This window comes from Xenopus laevis, chromosome 2L, assembly GCF_017654675.1.
Source record: "Xenopus laevis strain J_2021 chromosome 2L, Xenopus_laevis_v10.1, whole genome shotgun sequence".
Lineage (NCBI taxonomy): Eukaryota > Metazoa > Chordata > Amphibia > Anura > Pipidae > Xenopus > Xenopus laevis.
In genome coordinates, this window is record NC_054373.1 from 185,843,026 (window position 1) to 185,862,372 (window position 19,347).

The following is a 19,347-nucleotide window of genomic DNA, read 5'->3' on the forward strand; positions in this document are numbered from 1 at the left end:
TACCTATGCTGCCATAGTTTTATTGGATCTCTCTGTACAGACTATGAGCAAACTTAGGGAGCTGTTCCTGCTGAATTGTGCTTAGTACAAGGAATACCTATGCTGCCATAGTTTTATGGGATCTCTCTGTACAGACTATGAGCAAGCTTAGGGGGCTGTTCCTGCTGAATTGTGCTTAGTACAGGGGAATACCTATGCTGCCATAGTTTTATGTGATCTCTCTGTATAGACTATGAGCAAACTTAGGGACTGTTCCTGCTGAATTGTGCTTAGTACAGGGGAATACCTATGCTGCCATAGTTTTATGGGATCTCTCTGTACAGACTATGAGCAAACTTAGGGGACTGTTCCTGCTGAATTGTGCTTAGTACAGAGGAATACCTATGCTGCCATAGTTTTATGGGATCTCTCTGTACAGACTATGAGCAAACTAAGAGGCTGTTCCTGCTGAATATAAATAACTAGGCTAGGCTCAACCTCCCCACTAGCATATAGGGTAACATAACAGGGGCCTGTGGGAAACGACTGAATATCTTGGCATGAACAAGGGGCATTTATTTGAGAAGGGCATTTGATACTTACTGACTTTTTCTGATCTTGCAAACTGACCGGCAATGATCCAGGCCAGAAGGGTGATTGCGCCAAGAGCCCCTATGTGCAAAAAGGGAGCCGTAGCCTGAATAAAAGAGAAGAATCAGAGCAAATGAGCAGCACAAGGTACAGACTGCGCCCCCTGCCCAAGGTAAAACAAAGTATTATGGTACATTGCTTCAAACTTATTGCTACACAAAGGGATACTGTCATGGGGAAAAAAAAAATTGAAAATGAATCAGTTAATAGTGCTGCTCCAGCAGAATTCTGCACTGAAATCCATTTCTCAAAAGAGCAAACAGATTTTTTTATATTCAATTTTGAAATCTGACATGGGGCTAGACATATTGTCAATTACCCAGCTGCCCCAAGTCATGTAACTTGTGCCTGCACTTTAGGAGAGAAATGCTTTCTGGCAGGCTGCTGTTTTTCCTTCTCAATGTAACTGAATGTGTCTCAGTGGGACCTGGATTTTACTATTGAGTGTTGTTCTTAGATCTACCAGGCAGCTGTTATCTTGTGTTAGGGAGCTGCTATCTGGTTACCTTCCCATTGTTCTTTTGTTTGGCTGTTGGGGGGGGAAAGGGAGGGGGGGTGATATCACTCCAACTTGCAGTACAGCAGTAAAGAGTGATTGAAGTTTATCAGAGCACAAGTCACATGACTGGGGGCAGCTGGGAAACAGACAATATGTCTAGCCCCATGTCAGATTTCAAAATTGAATATAAAAAAATCTGTTTGCTCTTTTGATAAATGGATTTCAGTGCAGAATTCTGCTGGGGCAGCACTATTAACTAATTCATTTTGAAAAATGACAGTATCCCTCAAAGAGCTTTATTCCAATATGAGCTCCAGTGTATCAGGGGATAGGGTTACTCTTATGCTCAAAATTCTCTTGTGAATCTCCTGAACATTAATAAATCTCTTTTACTATCGCTGACCCCTTCACTGTGGTTCTGACACTAAGATATGACAGAAGAGAGGCTGCCTATATAGTTAACACAGTGATAATCACAAATCTATTCCTACAGTGAATGTGAATGGGCCCAATTGTTACAGGAGTCTTTATATTAAAGAACTTACAGTACCTGGAAGGAAATAAGGAGGACGTCCCACTCTTCCTCCCACATCTCTTCTATGGAGGCCATGGCGATGACCGTCGCGATCAAGATTACTCCGAGGAAACCCTAGGAATCATCAAACGTGTTATTGCTACTTTTTATTACTCGTTAGTGATTTATTTACTCGGTGCGAATTTGCGGCGAATATCCGTGAAATTGCATCGAAAATTCACCGGTGAATTTCCGTGGGCATCAAATATATTATGACTAGGGATGGGCGAATTTTTTCGCCTTGTTTCACCGAAACAATTACGCCCATAGACTTGTATGGTGTTGTGCGTCAAAATAAAAAGACGTGCGTCAAAACATTTTCGCAGCGTGACAAATTATTTTTGACGCCCATAGACTTTAATGGGCGTCGGCGACATTTCACCAGCGGCAAATTTTTGGCGAAACGGGTCAAATTCGCCCATCCCTGATTATGACTCCGCCGACAATTCCAATGCCGATGACAATTCCGACGCTGTTTCACAAATTTTGCTGGAAATTTGTGAATCTTTCGGCGAAACAAGAGAAATTCGCCCATCACTGTTACTCATCTTTGTATTCAGGCCTCTCCTTTTCATATTCCAGTCTCTATTTCAAATCAGTGCAAGGTTGCTAGGTGAATTTGGACCCTAGCAACCAGATTGCTGAAACTGCTAATTGCAGCCGCTGAATAAAAATCGAAATATCTCAAAAACCACAAATAAAAAATGAAAACCAATTGCAAATTGTCTCAGAATATCCCTCTCTACATCATACTAACAGTTTAATTTAATGCCGGGCACTGGACAGGCAGAATGAATTGACATAATATATGAAAGGAAGCACTCAATGGTCTTTATAGAAACGGGGTCCTTGCCCTGAGACTTGGGGTCCATGCCCACTCATATGTTTTACTCTGTACATAGCAGTAGGTCTGTGAATACCAGCAGGAGTACAAAAACTAGGAGATCCAATAGATTTGCAGCTTTTGAGCCGCCTGCACTATCAGTTCTGCCAACAACATCCTTCTCCGTCTTTCCCCCCAAACAATTACCTTGTGGAGCCAGTGTAAGTTCATTTGCTGTCCCACAGCGATGTGGCCCAGTGCTAACATCTGTAGCAATAAAGAGAAACACATTTGTACAGCTTTTTATTTATATTTTTGTATAAAAAGCAGTTTATATGCAATACACAAAGGGGGTGGAGTAATAAAATGTCTGTGGGTGGAGCCAGTGGATGGATTAGTAGTGGTACTTACCAAGAGTGCTGTAATATATGTAAAGCCAGCAGCAGTGATGATAAGGATTGGAATGGACCAGTCATCCCAATGGCCTGTTCTGTTAAATAAAAACCTATAGAAAGACAGACAAGAGAAAAGCTCAATAATCAGAATAGTCAGAGACTGATTGGATCATATCTGCACCTTTATGGCTGAATTAAGCCCAAATAGTAATAACCTGGGGGCTTCCTATTATGTTGAATGGGAAATACATGAAAATGCCAGAAATGGTACTTTACAGCCCACAAAAAGCTCCAGAAATGGGACTGTGAACTGTCGGGAGCAGGTTTATAAGCTGGTGCCAGTGAAATTCAGATGCCCATTGTGACATCAACCATGAAGTAAATGCACATGGAGCAGCTCCAGGCGTGGGGCCTATTCACTCCAGTGTTTCACAGCAATGCCCATCTGTCCCTGTCTGTACCTATTATAGGAGGTCACATTGATATGAAGCAGTGACAGGTACAGATGGGCATTTCAGGTGCCGTGGTTCCTACCTGGCATTAAAGTCACCCACATGTGTCACAGGCCTAAGAATTGAAATTCTCTCTCTCTCTCTCTCCTTCTATTTCTCAAAGAATTGAAATTCTCTCTCTTTTGCTCTTGCTCTCTCTCTCTTTCTCTTGCTTTCTCTCTTTTGCTTTCTCTCTCTTTTGCTCTCTCTCTTTTGCTCTTGCTTTCTCTCTTTTGCTTTCTCTCTCTTTTGCTCTCTCTCTTTTGCTCTTGCTTTCTCTCTTGCTTTCTCTCTCTTTTGCTCTTGCTCTTTCTCTGTCTCTTTTGCTTTCTCTCACGTTTGCTCTTGCTCTCTCTTTTGCTCTTGCTTGCTCTCTCTCTTTTGCTCTCTCTCTTCTGCTCTTGCTCTCTTTCTTTCTTTTCTTTCGCTCTCTCTTTCCCTTTTGCTATTGCACTCTCTATTTTTCTTTTTATTTTGCTCTCTCTCTTTCACGCTTGCTCTTTTGCTCTCTCTTTTTTGCTCTTGCTCTCTCTCTCTTTTTAAGATCTTGCTCTCTCCTCTTTCGCTATTGCTCTCTCTTTTGCCCTCACTCTCTCTCTTTTGCAGCAAGTGAGTCCTTGGAATCATTTACCTCCTCAATCCCTCCCAATGATTCCTATTCCCTATAGGATGGGAGCATATTGCAGTTAAGTATCTAACAATAGGTCGTGGACTTATAAACATGTAACAGGGGGAATGAGTCAATATCGGGTCACTGGCTGAGATCTATCAATCGTTAATGGGCATTTAGTGGCACCCTGGCACCAGCCATCAGATTCTACTGCCCTGAAACCCAGGGGCCCAATTATTTCGACATTTGACTGCTGTCCTACATAGTTTTGCTCCATTACAGTCAGGTTAATTTCAGACAGAGACAGATTGAGATTCTAGCGGATTACTATAAATAAAATACACAAACAGATCAGAGAGTACATTATTACCCAGTTCCATAAATTAGCACCCTATGCACATCTCAGCATTGTTGTCATTCCCCATCAGGTGCTTTTCTACACACTTGGCAAAGTCTGTGTCACAGCTGCTGTTCTCTGTATTAATAGTAACATCATCTCTCCCCCGGCGCTCAAAACTGCCCTCGGGGGTAATTCCTCCTGTGATGAAAGGAACATCGGAACGCAAAACAAAGCAGCCGGATGACTTCAGCAAGAGAAAGAGCAAGCCAATGCGGGACTGAGAAATAAAGGTATTTATGGTAATGTGACCTCTATATACTTAACAGTAGAACAGGAAAGTAGTAGACCATGAAAATATTAGTAAGTTGACTTTTTATACAATGATATATTAAAAATTGATCATTAGTTAGGGCCTCACTGGGCCCTCTACACCTCGGGGTCTGCTTACTCTGTAGTTACGCCCCTGGCCATTATTGCTCTAAAAGTAAGAACTCCACTAAATACCTTGTTGGCATTTAAGAAGCAAAGCAATACCATTAGATGTGAATCTCTTAGACTTGTGGGGTAACCAGATCCATGACTTAAGGTGGAGAGGGGCAGACAAGGCTTAGTCAAGGCAGGAGCATAACAACAGAGGAAGCAGACCCTGCGGTTGCTGGGGGGGGGGGCTAGCAGTTAAGTGGGACCTTGGATAGATACATGTAAATCCTTGTAGCGCCCTTCCAGAGAGGAACCTCTGTGTCCTACCACTGAGAAAGCACAAGAAACCATGTGAGCTCTGCTCCTTCCACATCACAATACACCCTCTAATTATTATTTTGGGTTTCACAGCCTGTAGTATCAAAAGCTGCTGACAGATTCCGGAATATAAATCATGCCCACTCCCCTCTCTGTCCTGTGCCATGAGCGGGATATTCACCTCATAAGGATCTTTCTGCATTTCTTCATTTTCTGCAGACAGATTGGAACGGGTCATAAATGTGATACGTTGACAGGTGCTTCTCCAGTTGAATTGCAAAGGGCTATCTCAATAACCTTTCCTAAAAACATAAACTGGCCTTTATTTAATAGTTCTAGAAGTGATTGGTTGAGATATTGCTTGATTATTTGCAGAAGAAATATAAGGTTTGATTCCATGATCAGACTGGAGACGTTGCTGACCAGGAAAACCTTTTGGCACGTACTAGAAAGAGGGGTTTCACCATCACTCCACTACCACAATGCCTTGTATGATCTATGGGTTCATTTGTTTACATGTGATGTATACAAAAAAAAATAAAATGATATCCTGTAACCATGAGATAGGACCTAGTTTTGGGCCATTTATTTTGAGTTATGGGATGTGCACGTTAAACTGCTTAACATCTGGGGGGGCATAAGATAAAAACATTTGGTCTATAATCACTACTTGACACTGTAAATAGCACACCAAGTTCTTATTCTTGTCTCAATTTGTTCTCCTCAGATTTCTGTGGAGAATGAGTCCTTCAGGCGTGGACTGATATTGTTCGAACAGGTATAGAAAAGTGGTGATGGAAAACCAGAAATAGGCTAGACAGATACAGGGTGAAGTGGGCGAATAACCAGTGACAGGAAGGAATGGGACGGACCGGGAGTAGAACCAGTGACAGCAAGGGAAGGACTGGAAGAAGAATAGGACAAAGGACGGGAAGAAGAACAGGACCAAGGACTAGAAAAAGAACAGGACCAAGGACGGGAAGAAGAACAGGACCATGGATGGGAAGAAGAATAGGACCAAGGATGGGAAGAAGAACAGGACCAAGAAGAACAGGACAGGAAGAAGAACAGGACCAAGGATGGGGAGAAGAGCAGGACCAAGGACGGGAAGAAAAACAGGGCTAAGAAGAACAGGACAGGAAGAAGAACAGGACCAAGGATGGGACGAAGAACAGGACCAAGGACGGGAAGAAGACCAGGACCAAGGACGGGAAGAAAAACAGGGCTAAGAAGAACAGGACAGGAAGAAGAACAGGACCAAGGATGGGACGAAGAACAGGACCAAGGACGGGAAGAAGACCAGGACTAAGGACGGGAAGAAGACCAGGACCAAGGATGGGAAGAAGACCAGAAACAGGACTGGAACAAGGACTAGGTGCAGTAACAGAAGTAGAGCAGGGCTACAGCATGGAACAGAAACAAGACTTGGAGCAACCAGGAGCCAGAGCAAGGAAACAAGAAGTCAGGGGTGTGCCACAGATCTCAAGTTACGGTAACAAAAGGAATGTGAAGGGCAGAGTCCACCTTGATTTCCAACCCTATCCAACCAATAAAGCTAATTGGAACAGAACAGAAAGAGAGGTGTCAGTGGTCAAGAAAAGGAGGCAGCAACCAGGAGGTCCCAGGTTCAAGTCCCATCTAAGTCTTATACTGGTAATCAAAGATACTTCTGAGATCTCCTCTCATACACATGGAAAAACCTCACCCCATATTATTTATTTTTTTTAATTAAAGAAAAAACAGGCCATAATTCAGGCTGATGCTCTTGCCATCTAAAATGCTGGTAGAAAACACTATTGTTACATGCTCAAATCTTCCCATGTTCCACATTCCAAGGTTCTTCATCTGGCATGAATCCACTTGATATTATAAATTTCTCTTCTTTACATTTTTATAAGGTCCCCCACTGCATTGATCCTACTACCTCTGAAGCGCAGAAGCAACACAATTACCTAGAATTCCTGGGAACACTCTCATCAATGTTTAGATTCTATTGCCTATCATCATTGACAAACTCAGCGCCCCCATACAATTCTTTAGAACAGTAACCAGCCTTTTTTTTTTGCACTAGCACAGCCGTATTTCCAAGTTAAAAACCAGAAATTTAACTCTTAAAGATACAAGAGGTGATTTTTTTTGCCGCCCTTTGTAACCTGCTACTGAGGCAAGGTTTTCACCTCAAGGCAGGAGGGGCCTTGTTCTCACCCCAAATCTCACTTTGTTGTAACTTCATGTCAAGATGTTTTTTCCTATTTTGTGCCAACCACAGCCAAAATGCCCTGTAATCTTCAAGGAGAAGCATTTTACTTACCAGTTAAACTCATTGTAGTCGTTATGAACCTCCCACCAGAAATAAAACCAGGTGAGTGTGAGGAAGAAAGTAAACATGAGGATCACAAACCATAGGAGCTCCCACTGTTGAGACAAAGAGATATAGGCAATGAAGACAGTTCCATGGGGTGATAATTGGAAGGAAAATGCAGAAAATTCCTTCTTGCAACAACAAAACCACATTATAGAAAATACATTTTGCAATAAAGTAACACTGTGTGTGGCAAAACTCTCACATCAAATATCTGAAGTTTTCCAGATACAGCAGAACCAAATAATCTGCATTCCAAGATAACAGGAGTCTGTTGTAGTCAACATCTGCCATACACCTATATAAGAGCTTATTTAAAACAAGGCCCCATCTAGAATATTCAGTTGAGTTTCGGTCTTCCAAAAGGAGAATGACTGAAACAAAGAACAGAGAAGAGCGACTATGCTGATAAAGGAAATAGAAGGTCTTGGTTATGACAAAGGATTGGCCAAGTTAGGATACAATCCCTTTGTACAGTATAAATATTTAAATAACTAGAAATATATATGGAATGCATTATTCACCAATATATTCACCAGGTGACATAAGGGCAGCCTTTAAGAAGGTTCTTGCTGTGAGAGCTATAAATTGTTGAAATTTCCCTGTAGAGTAGCAAGAATCATCAGGGCTACCAGTTCCATTACTCTTTATAAAAATGGATCCAATGACTGGTCCAATTGTCTATCTCATGGAATTTATCATCCCATTATAAGGAAAACTGGAGACAGCTTCAGATAGGTTAAGATGCTATTAACTTTATCCTTGGGAAAAGAAACTTGCAGAATGAGAGAAGGAATGCTTATATTGATGACTATACTGGTCTGACCTGCAACAATCTGATTCAAAATCCGACCCACTACCCATTGACTTACAAAGAACATAAGTCATTGTAGAATGGGAGAGAGGGCACAAGCAAGAAGGGAAGGTATAATAGTCTATTTTTTGAAGGTATCTATGGAGACGTGACCAGGACTCTGCTCTAACCCAACATTAGACCTCTCAGGATTTACTGATCAAGTATAGCTGGACTAGAGCCCTTATGCTGGATGGTTTCATGAACATTTTGCACGTAGTGGGGATTGTAGTAAGCAAGGCACAATAAACAGGACATGGTCTGTAATAGGAATGCCAACAAGGGGGACAGGCATGAGGCAGGAGCTCAAGGGCCAGGCAGGAGCTCAGGAGCCAAGCAGGAACGCAGACGTCCATGGAAACAAGCTGGTTGGATCACAACTATGGATCTACTAAATGACCAAAGACCACTAGCAAGAGGCAGGCATATATAGATATTTGATGGCTAAATTTCTGGAACCTGGCCTTAAACAAGATTGAAGGTGGAGACTAACATCATACAACACATAGACAATAGAAATCAAATTTCTGTGGATGTATAGAAAGTATCAGAGAAGTCACATTTCATGTCACAGTGAAATTTTATAGGTATGTACCAGGCCAGGGACAAACAGAACAGACAAACAAAAAAAAAAAATCGAGAACTCAATAAAGTCCTGTGTTGACTGTGCTACTTATTTAATGAGGTCACCCAGTTCCCGAGAGCTAATACATTGTGTCCTTGCTGTAATCAACCGATTGCAATCTAGGGACACATCCACTCTCTCATTAAGATATGGGATCTAACGAACGAGAAAGGCAGAACATCATTATTGGCAAGCGTTTCTAGATGTCACAGTCTTGGTTCTGACGCACTATTGGTTATCATATTGATATAATAAAACTGGTTGAGTAACAGCCTATAAATCTATTGGACCCTGTTTATCAAAGACAAAACTGATTTGTGAAGCAGAATAGGGATGGGACTTAGAGGAATATGGTAGGTTTTAGAGAACTGGGGAGATACAGTGTAATTAGGTGTCCTACAATATCTGGATATTTAGCTGGGAATTCGGAGAGGCCGTCTACATTGTCTGATAGATCATGTCCAAGTTTAATACTTAGGGGCAAGTTTATGAACATTGGAGATCAATATCTCCAGGGAATATTGCCCATGGCAACCAATCAGCTATTCGATTTAAAGTCACCTACAAGTTAGAAAACAAAAGCAACGTAAGTAGTACTTAACATGAATGGATAGGGGTTAACTCAGGTATCCTGAGGTAGTAATACTGAATGTAAAGCGTTTTTTATGTATGGAACTGTTAATTGTAACACTGGGTAAATTCCCAGCTTTGCTCGTTTCGCTGCCAATGTCGGTTATAAGGATCTCAAAGTTGTACTGTACCTCTCCTGTAATACGTACTCCAATAATTCTCCATACAACTATTTATTTGTATGAAAAGTCTCATAAATAAAGACATTTATACAAAAGAAAACAAAAGCAACGATCTGATTGATTGACGTGGGCAACATCTCAGATATTTAGTGCTACAATGCTCGCGTCTAGACTACTGTAACTCTCTTTTAATTAGCCTTCCCCTCCAGAGACTGTCACCTCTCCAGTCCATACTGAACTGCTGCAAGGCTCATACACCTCAGCAACCGCTCCTCCTCTGCCTCGCCATTCTGTCAATCCCTGCACTGGCTTCCGTTACCTTTCAGAATCAAATTCAAATTAATGACACTGACTTTCAAAGCACTTCACAACTCTGCTCCACCCTACATCTCTGAACTCATCTCTATATACTCACCCACTCGCTTACTACGCTCCTCTACTGACCTGCTACTCAACTCTTCTCTCATTACCTCCTCACATGCTCACATTCAAGACTTTGCAAGGGCTGCACCCCTCCTCTGGAACTCTCTCCCACGGTCTGTCCGACTTTCTCCCAACCTTTCTGCTTTCAAGAAATCTCTGAAAACGCACTTCTTTCGAGAAGCCTCCCCTCACTCTGCTTAACTACCAAACGCAACACCACATACAGTACCACATTTCTCACCCACTTAATTCAATCTTGCCCACTCCCACACCTTGTGTATTACTCCCTTCCCTTTAGACTGTATGCCTATGTATAGGGCCTTCCTCACCTTTTTGTACCGGTATTGATTGTGATGTTTGTTACTCCATATATTCTATATATGTAATTCATGTGATGTAGTTGTATAATCACATTTACTTTACAGTGCTACGCAATATGTTGGCGCTATATAAATACATGTTAATAATAATAATAATAATAATAATACAATGTTCGTAAAAAGCCCCTATACCATAGACGTCTACACATAAATGGCAATATTGCATAGAGCTGTGTTTCCTATCATCATAGCAAAATTGCATTTTCCCCATTATTTGGGTTGAGTTCTCTTTAAAGGAGAAGAAAAGTCATCCTGCACGTGGGGATTTCAAATGTTAGGCACCCCCAATTGATTGTATATACTTCCCGGAAACCCCGGGCCGGTGCTCCTATCTGCACAGGCCCGGGGTTATACCAGTGAACACCATGGAGCATTCCACTTCCGTCTTTTTCTTCCTTCAAATTTTCCGGGGGAAACGCATGCGCAGTAGAACGAACTAGTGACTTTTTAGTTAAAGGTCGGCTTTTCGATCTAATGCGCATTCGCACGAAGAGAGAAGAAGACGGAAGAGGATCGCTCCGTGGTGTCACTGGTATAACCCCGGCCCGGTGCAGTTTTCTGCTGATAGGAGCACCAGCCTGGGGTTTCAGGCAAGTAAATACAATCATTAGGGGGTGCCTAACATTTGGCACCCAAAGTGCAGGGTGACTTTCCTTCTCGTTTAAAAAAAAGTACATCTTTTTTTGGCATTGCATTTGCTCATACAAAAACGCTGTTGTACATGCAATTCCTCTTACATCAGACTGCAAATAAAAACTTAATGATGTAGAATAACAAGCGAGACCACAAGAGCAGCCCGTACGGTGCCTGTGGTCAATAGATCAGATTGTGTTGCTTTTTACTCAGATGTTCCACTCGCAATCCCTTCTAAATGGCTTTTTAATAGAGCAAAATGATCTGGGGAATAGCTGGCAACCTCGTTTGGGTTTTAAAAGGCTTTTCCTAAGAAAACGTTTTACACATTAAAGTCTTAGATGGACATTGTTTGCCTAAATAGACGATCTCGCCTTGCCATTTCGTCCCGTATAAAAATAGCATCGGTGCTGGAGTGAATTCAATCAAAGCAAAGACAATGAGAGAATTAGCTCACTGAAGCTCAAAGACACAAAACAATAGCAGGGAGAATTAAGAAAAGCCAATCTAAATTTCTGCTGTTTTTTAAATACTTAAAAAGGACTATAGTTCTAACATTTTAAGATGCGAAGAATGTATGTGAATATATATATTATATATATAATATATATATATATATATATATATATATATATCAAACAAAAAAGTCCAGACCACTTGCTTAATGGAACAAAAAAGATTTTTACCAAGCAAGAAATTGCAAAGTTTCGAAGCTCCCGCTTCTTTATCAAGCGGGAGCTTCGAAACGTTGCAATTTCTTGCTTGGTAAAAATCTTTTTTGTTCCATTAAGCAAGTGGTCTGGACTTTTTTGTTTGATATATAATTTATCCTATTTTGGACTAAGTCACGGACGGGTCTGCACTCCACTCCATTTTGTACAAATATATATATATATATATATATATATATATATATATATATATATATATATATATATATATATATACCCCAACCCTGATAAAACAACATCCCCAACAGCCCCTATTACACATACAGGCATATATTTCCCTTTCAGAGGGGACAAAGTGGGATATATTTGAAGAATTTGAAAGAATAACTGATCTAGTACAGTGATCCCCAACCAGTGGCTCTTGAGCAACATCACAACCCCTTGGATATTGCTTCCAGTGGTCTTAAAGGAGAAGGAAAGGTTAAAACTAAGTAAGCCTTATCAGAAAGGTCCATCTAAATATACCAGTAAACCCCCAAAGTAATGCTGCTCTGAGTCCCCTGTCAAAAGAAACATCACATTTCTTACCTTCACATGGGCTTCTGTATCAGACTTCCTGCCTTCAGCTTAAACCTCATTGCCCTGGGCAAGAGCATGCTCAGTTTGTTCCTCTCTCCCCCCCCCTCCCTTCTCTACTGTAATCTGAGCCCAGAGCAGGGAGAGACTCAGGCAGGAAGTGATGTCACACCATGTTAATACTGCAGCTCCTATTCTAAACAAACAGAGAGTTTCTAGAGCTTTTTACTCAGGTATGGTAAAACATTCTACAGAATAAATATAGCATTCTAGCTTGTACTATTGCAGCTAATCTATTGGCAATAAAATGCCTCCGTAGCTTTCCTTCTCCTTTAAAGCAGGTGCTTATATTTTAATCCCTGGCTTGGGGCAAGTTTTGGTTGTATAAAAACCATGTGTACTGCCAAATAGAGCCTCCTGTAGGCTGCCAGTTAAGATAGGGGCTACCAAATAGTCAATCACAGCCCATAACTGGCCCCTTCAGGAATTCTTTGCATGCTTGAGCTGTTCTCCAACATTTACATTTGAATGTGGCTCATGGGTAAAACATGCTGGAGATCCCTGATCTAGTAGCTGGATCAAGAGCAAATGGAGCAGAAGATCCCTGATCTAGAAGCTGGATCAGGAGCAAATGGAGCAGAAGATCCCTGATCTAGTAGCTGGATCAGGGGTAAATGGAGGAGCAGATCCATGATCTAGTAGCTGGTTCAGGAGCAAACAAAGCAGAAGACTACAACTGTTGTGTCAGTGATAGGGTACTAACAAGGTCATAATTATAGACATACAAGGCAAGGACCATTAACCTAGGACATGGACGAAACCAGCTGAGTACATGATGAATGGGAAAAAGGATAAGAAGGAAAAGCAATTAATGGCACAGCATATAGTATTTTTTTTTAAGGACACTGGAGAAGTCAAAACCTAAGGCTAAAAAAGATATCCAGTTTTAGAGTCCTAAAACCGAGGAGAGGGACAACAAAGAGGGCAACAGATGCACCACCAAGGAGGTTAATGAAAGGCAGAGGATCCAGAACAAGGGTGTAAAGAGGGTCATCCAAAAGGCGATGACAATGGGGGAACCAAAAATGATCCAGATGAGGCAGCAAACTGATGAAGGCAAGAGGAGGCATTTGAAAGTTGATATCAATGGCAAAAGGGGACCGGCGAGGACTAACCGAATCCTACAGCTGGACAATGACTGAAAGACCTGAAGAGGCTGAGGAGGCAGGAAAATTCAATAATAGTCAAAATAGTCAAAATAACAGAATTATGGAATATGCAACACACAGGCAACATGACAGACCCAATCAGAAAGACATTGGCCAAGGTGGTCAATGATAATACAGGCAATGAGGACAACTGACCTCATCAACTAATGGTTTTGAGAGGACCAGCATGATGGGGACATATATAGACAAATGAAAGAAAGGTTTGTATTAAAGGGGTTGTTCACCTTTGAGTTAACTTTTAGTATGAGGTAGAGAGTAATATTCTGAGACAATTTACAATTGGTTTTCATTTTTTTATTATTTAAGGATTTTGAGTTATTTAGCTTTTTATTCAGCAGCTCTCCAGTTTGCAATTTCAGCCATTTGCTAGGGTCCAAATTCCCCTAGCAACCATGCATTGATTTGCATAAGAGACTGGAATATGAATAGGAGAGGACCTTACTAGAAAGATGAGAAATAAAAATTGGCAATAACGATACATTAATAGCCTTACAGAGAAGAAGAAAAGGCAAAGACCATAAAAAATAAATAATGAAAACCAATGGAAAAGTTCCTTAGAATTGACATTACTTGCTAAAAGATTATTTAAAGGTGAACCACCCCTTTAAAAGGTAGTTTTTTGCCGAAGCCAACACTGAAAATACATAAATTATACAGAATGGAGCTCCTCGGCCAAGTTCATTGCAAGTTTTAAAAAAAAAATAAAATAAGATAAATAACTGAATGAGAGCACTTGAAGGTTTGCACAGTAACACTTCACTTTGACATTCACCGAGACAAGAAAAGGGAAAACCTGTCAACACAAGCGCTGAAGCACAGCCGAAAATCATTTTGCCTAAAGCTGTCCGGTGCCATCACTTTAAGATAAATGGCAAGGTTGTGGCAGGTTTATTTATTACGTCTCAATGAAAATGAGCACTGAAGGAAAAAAATTGAGAAACAAAAATCAGTTTCTTAAGAAATTCACATATCTATATAATTTTTTATTCCAGGTTTAGGCAGCTCATTGTATTAAATTCACGGGTAGATTCCCAAAATTTGACAGGGTTGTGAGATAAATAAGAAAAACAAAAGCTGAACCCGAAACTGCACTAATAAAAGGGGCAAAGTACTTGGTAGACTTTGATTCCAGTAAAACGTAGCACTTATCAGTTAAAAGCTGGTGCTGTGTTCACTAGATCTCTCTTCAAACTATACAAATTGGGTTATTAGGAAACATTACATTTACATTAGTGACACATAACGATAGATAGAATGTGACATTTATTTAGAAAAACATCACTATCTCAGCAACGATAAAAGTTATCAGCTTTAGATTCACAATACTTTGTTGTCCTCAGTCCATGTGGTACAGGGTATATTTTTACATTAGAGGGCTTGTATACCCTTTAACTACATTATCCAAAAATGATAGACCTTTCATTCTATTTAGGACTGCCCAGTCTGAGAAAAGAACCCATATCCGGTGAAATTTGTCTTGATCTTTTACCATCATCCGCCATCATTCCCCATGATGAACATTCATTGTTATGATTGGTCCTCAACAAGTAACTTGATTTATAAAATAAACATATCCAGATATAATGCATTAACATCAAGGGGCAGATTTATCAAGGGTCGAATTTCGAAGTGGAAAATACTTCGAAATTCGACCATCGAATAGAATCATCGTACAATCGTATTCCGATCGTAGTACGATCGTACTCCGATGGTACTTCGAATCGTACGGTTCAAACGATTTTATCGTACGATTTTCCTTCGATATCCAAAAAGAAAATTGCTCTGGCAGGTCCCCATAGGCTAACATAGCACTTCGGCAGGTTTAAGTTGGCGAAGTATTGAAGTCGAAGTATTTTTAAAGAGACAGTAGGTCGAATATTCCTACGATTTTTACTTCGAATCGAAGTCGAAGTAAATTCGAAGTCGTAGTATCCTATTCGATGGTCGAAGTACCCAAAAAATTACTTCGAATTTCAGACTTTTTTAACTTCAAAAATTCACTCGAGCTTAGTAAATCTGCCCCCAAGGGTTGTAGAAGGAACCAGGGAGTGCATAGAGACCTTAGGGCAGAGGTCTCCAACCTTTTTTACCCATGAGCCACATTCAAATGTAAAAAAAGTTGGAGAGCAACACAAGCATTTGGCGGTGCCAAATTAGGGCTTTAATTCACTCTTTGGTACCCCCTATGTATCACAGGAGACTGTTTGGTAGCACACTTGGTTTTTATACAACCAAAACTTGCCTTCAAGCCTGGAATTCAAAAATAAGCCCCTGCTTTGAGGCCACTGGGAGCAACATCCAAGGGGTTGAAGAGCAACATGTTGCTCACGAGCTACTGGCTGGGGATCAATGCCTTAGGATATAAAGGTTTGGAGGAACAATGGACAAAAAGTTTATAGATTCCTGACTTTTGGAGAACTTGGAGTTCCTTGAGTGAGTATCACTTGGCACCTCCAATCTTATAAACCTTGGAGAGCAACACAAGCATGAAAAAAGTTCCTGGCTGTGCCAAATTAGGGCTGTAATTGGCTATTTGGTACCTCCTATGTACAACAGGAGACTCTGTTTGACAGTACACCTGGTTTTTATGCAACTAAAACTTGCCTCAAAGCCTGGAATTCAAAAATAAGCACCTGCTTTGAGGCCACACTGGGAGCAACAGCCAAGGGGTTGGTGAGGAACATGATTGGGGATCACTGCCTTAGGATCTAAAGGTTTGGAGGAACAATGGACACAAAGTTGACAGATTCCAGACTATTGGAGAACACCATTGGAGACCAACTAAGAAACCTTAGCTAACACAGATCATTTACTCATTTTGAAGTAAAATGACAACCCATGTGTAAATTCATTCACTGTTTGGATCTGATCACTGGCCTGATAGAGTTGGCCATGGAATATGTTGGGCAAATTGGTGTTTAGCAAATTCAAGTCTATAGAGCTCTGCAAAACCACCCTCGGGGGAGACGGAGAATAACAGATGTACCCAGACAAATCAGTATAATGTATAGGAACAGAGCAAGCGAGATGAAACTAGAAAATGAAAGCAAGTTCATCCAACGGGTTGACCAAAGGGAGTCACCTACTTACTAAAGGAAGAGCGGCAGGCAATTACAGTGTTTTGGGTGTTATTTCAGCCTGAGCACCTTTACCTAAATAATAAATGGAGGCACAGTAGAAGAGAAGGAGATACCTGTAAGATCAGCAAGATATTGAGGGACTTGATGGAGACAGAGACTATATTAAAATGCAGAGATAAAATGCAACGAGAAAGAATGAATAAGTATGGGAGAAGGAAAGACAGGGATTTTGAGAGGAGGGGTGACAACTAGTATTATATTTAGGTTGGAGCTACAAAGCAAACAGCCATGAAAAGAAAGTGTTTTTGTACAGGATTAATTGCTTAATGGGAATTCATTAAACAGATCAAAATAGAAGTTTCTCCAAGCTCCTACTGTGAAATGATTAACCCCAATATTCTGCATAGTAAAGTCTACTGTTTAACCAGACAACATGGACTTTCCTAACAAATGAAGTGATAGATCGCAAATCAGCACCAGCCAATGGGTTAATAGCACACCTATTAACGTAGCGCAAGGTCACTAATGAGAAATTCCAGCTCAGGTATCAATTATACGGCTGTCTGGGCTTCTATGGATAAATGAATAGTGAGTGGGGGGACAAAAAGAGGATAATGGGAGTTTGTTGGTTGCAACTGGTTTTCATTTCTTATTACTTGTGGTTTTTGAGTTATTCAACTTTTTATTCAGCAGCTCTCCAGTTTGACTTACCCTAGCAACCATGCATTGATTTGAATAAGAGACTGGAATATGAATAGGAGAGGCCTGAATAGAAAGAGGAGTAATAAAAAGTAGCAATAACAATATATTACAGAGCATTTGTTTTTAGATGGGGTCAATGACCCCCATTTGAAAGCCGAGAAGAGTCAAAAGAAGACGGCAAATATTTAAAAAACTGTAGAAAAAAAATGAAGACCAATTAAAAAGTTTCTTGGAACTGGTTAATAAAGGTTAACATAATGGTGACCCACCCTTTAACTTCTTTTTACCTTAAGGGTAAATTAAACTCTCTGGTAATTTTCTAATTTGGTGGACCCATATAATTACAGAGAAAGGTCATTAACTGCTAATTGTATAGAGGTTACGTGGGTCATTTGGTTCTTGAACCAGCAGAATCATTTCAGCTTTCTCTCCCAAGGAAAACATTCTAGGCGTTATTAATTTAGGAAATGAATGGAAATATTGAAGTCGCTCCACCAGAAGAACCACTTGGTCCGTCTATTCTGCCCATTTGGTTTTTAGACCTTAAAATTAGTTTTTATTGTCCCGTGTGATCTCCTGCAGTATAGGAGGCAACACAGACAAAAGGGGGACGTTTAAAGGAGAAGGAAAGGTTAAAACTAAGTAAGCCTTATCAGAAAGGTCCATCTAAATATACCAGTAAACCCCCAAAGTAATGCTGCTCTGAGTCCCCTGTCAAAAGAAACAGCACATTTCTTACCTTCTATTGTGTACTCATGGGCTTCTGTATCAGACTTCCTGCCTTCATCTTAAACCTCATTGCCCTGGGCGTGAGCATGCTCAGTTTGTTCCTCTCCTCCCACCCCTCCCTTCTCTACTGTAATCTGAGCCCAGAGCAGGGAGAGACTCAGGCAGGAAGTGATGTCACACCACGTTAGTACTAGAGCTGCTATCCTAAACAAACAGAGAGTTTCTAGAGCTTTTTACTCAGGTATGGTAAAACATTCTACAGAATAAATATAGCATTCTAGCTTGCACTATTACAGCTAATCTATTGGCAATAAAATGCCTCTGTAGCTTTCCTTCTCCTTTAAGAAAAAAACAAAGGCTACCAAAGTGCTGACATCCCATCATTACCCTGTAGCTGAACCCCAATGTTTATCAGATATGTCTGCAAATTGCCATTACTGAATGGAAGTATTAAATTGCCCTAACAACTTCCGTCTTTATTTTGCAGCAAACAGGTGCACAAGCATTGGGTGGTCTAAAGGAGTAAATGCAGCGGATGGGGAGCCCACAAAGAAAGATGGGAACGGGGAGTGGAATGACTGTGGGTAATGGGATTCCAATGAGGAATGTGAGATGGCAGATGGAACGCAGTCCAGGAACTTCTGGAATGTTTAAATAGATATAGACAGACTGATAACACAGAACAGATACAGAAAGGACAGGGAGACCAAGATCAGTGTGTGGTAATATAGAAAAAAATATAAATGTTAGTGATGGGCGGATCACTAACCTGAATTTGCGCGATTCGCCGCCAGCGAATAAATTCGCGAAACGCCCGCGAAAATTCGCCCGAAAAAATTCACCGACGTCAGAAAAAAACGGCCGCCGGCGTCAAAAATGCCCGCCAGCGTAAAAAAAAACGGGTGCCAGCGTCAAAAACGTCCACCAGCGTCAAAAACTAGACGCCGGTTCCGTTTCGCCAATTTTTCGCCATTTCACGCGAAATTTGCAAATTTTCCGGCGAAGCGAAATGGCGCAAATTCGCCCATCACTAATAAATGTTATAATTATGTTACAAAGTTACAAAGTACAGGTATAGGACCTCTTATCCAGAATGCTCCGACCTGGGGGTTTCTGCATAAGGGATCTTTCTGTCATTTGGATCTTCATACCTTAAGTCTACTAGAAAATCATATAAACATTAAATAAAGCCAATAGGCTGGTTTTGCTTCCAATAAGGATTAATAATATCT

The 19,347-nt window shown here is 40.8% G+C and overlaps 1 protein-coding gene across 2 annotated transcripts in view; it reads right to left on the reverse strand.

Annotated features, from left to right (window-relative positions):
• The window catches only part of gdpd5.L (glycerophosphodiester phosphodiesterase domain containing 5 L homeolog), a 133,207-nt gene that overhangs the window by 37,556 nt on the left and 76,304 nt on the right, over positions 1-19,347 (reverse strand). For both annotated transcript variants that reach the window (XM_041582829.1, XM_041582828.1), the window contains exons 3-7: positions 7,412-7,515; positions 2,938-3,031; positions 2,734-2,793; positions 1,680-1,778; positions 583-676 (exon numbers count right to left, since the gene is read on the reverse strand). In XM_041582829.1, coding sequence (XP_041438763.1) covers positions 583-676; positions 1,680-1,778; positions 2,734-2,793; positions 2,938-3,031; positions 7,412-7,515 — 451 coding nt within the window. The remainder of the gene's footprint in view (positions 1-582; positions 677-1,679; positions 1,779-2,733; positions 2,794-2,937; positions 3,032-7,411; positions 7,516-19,347) is intronic.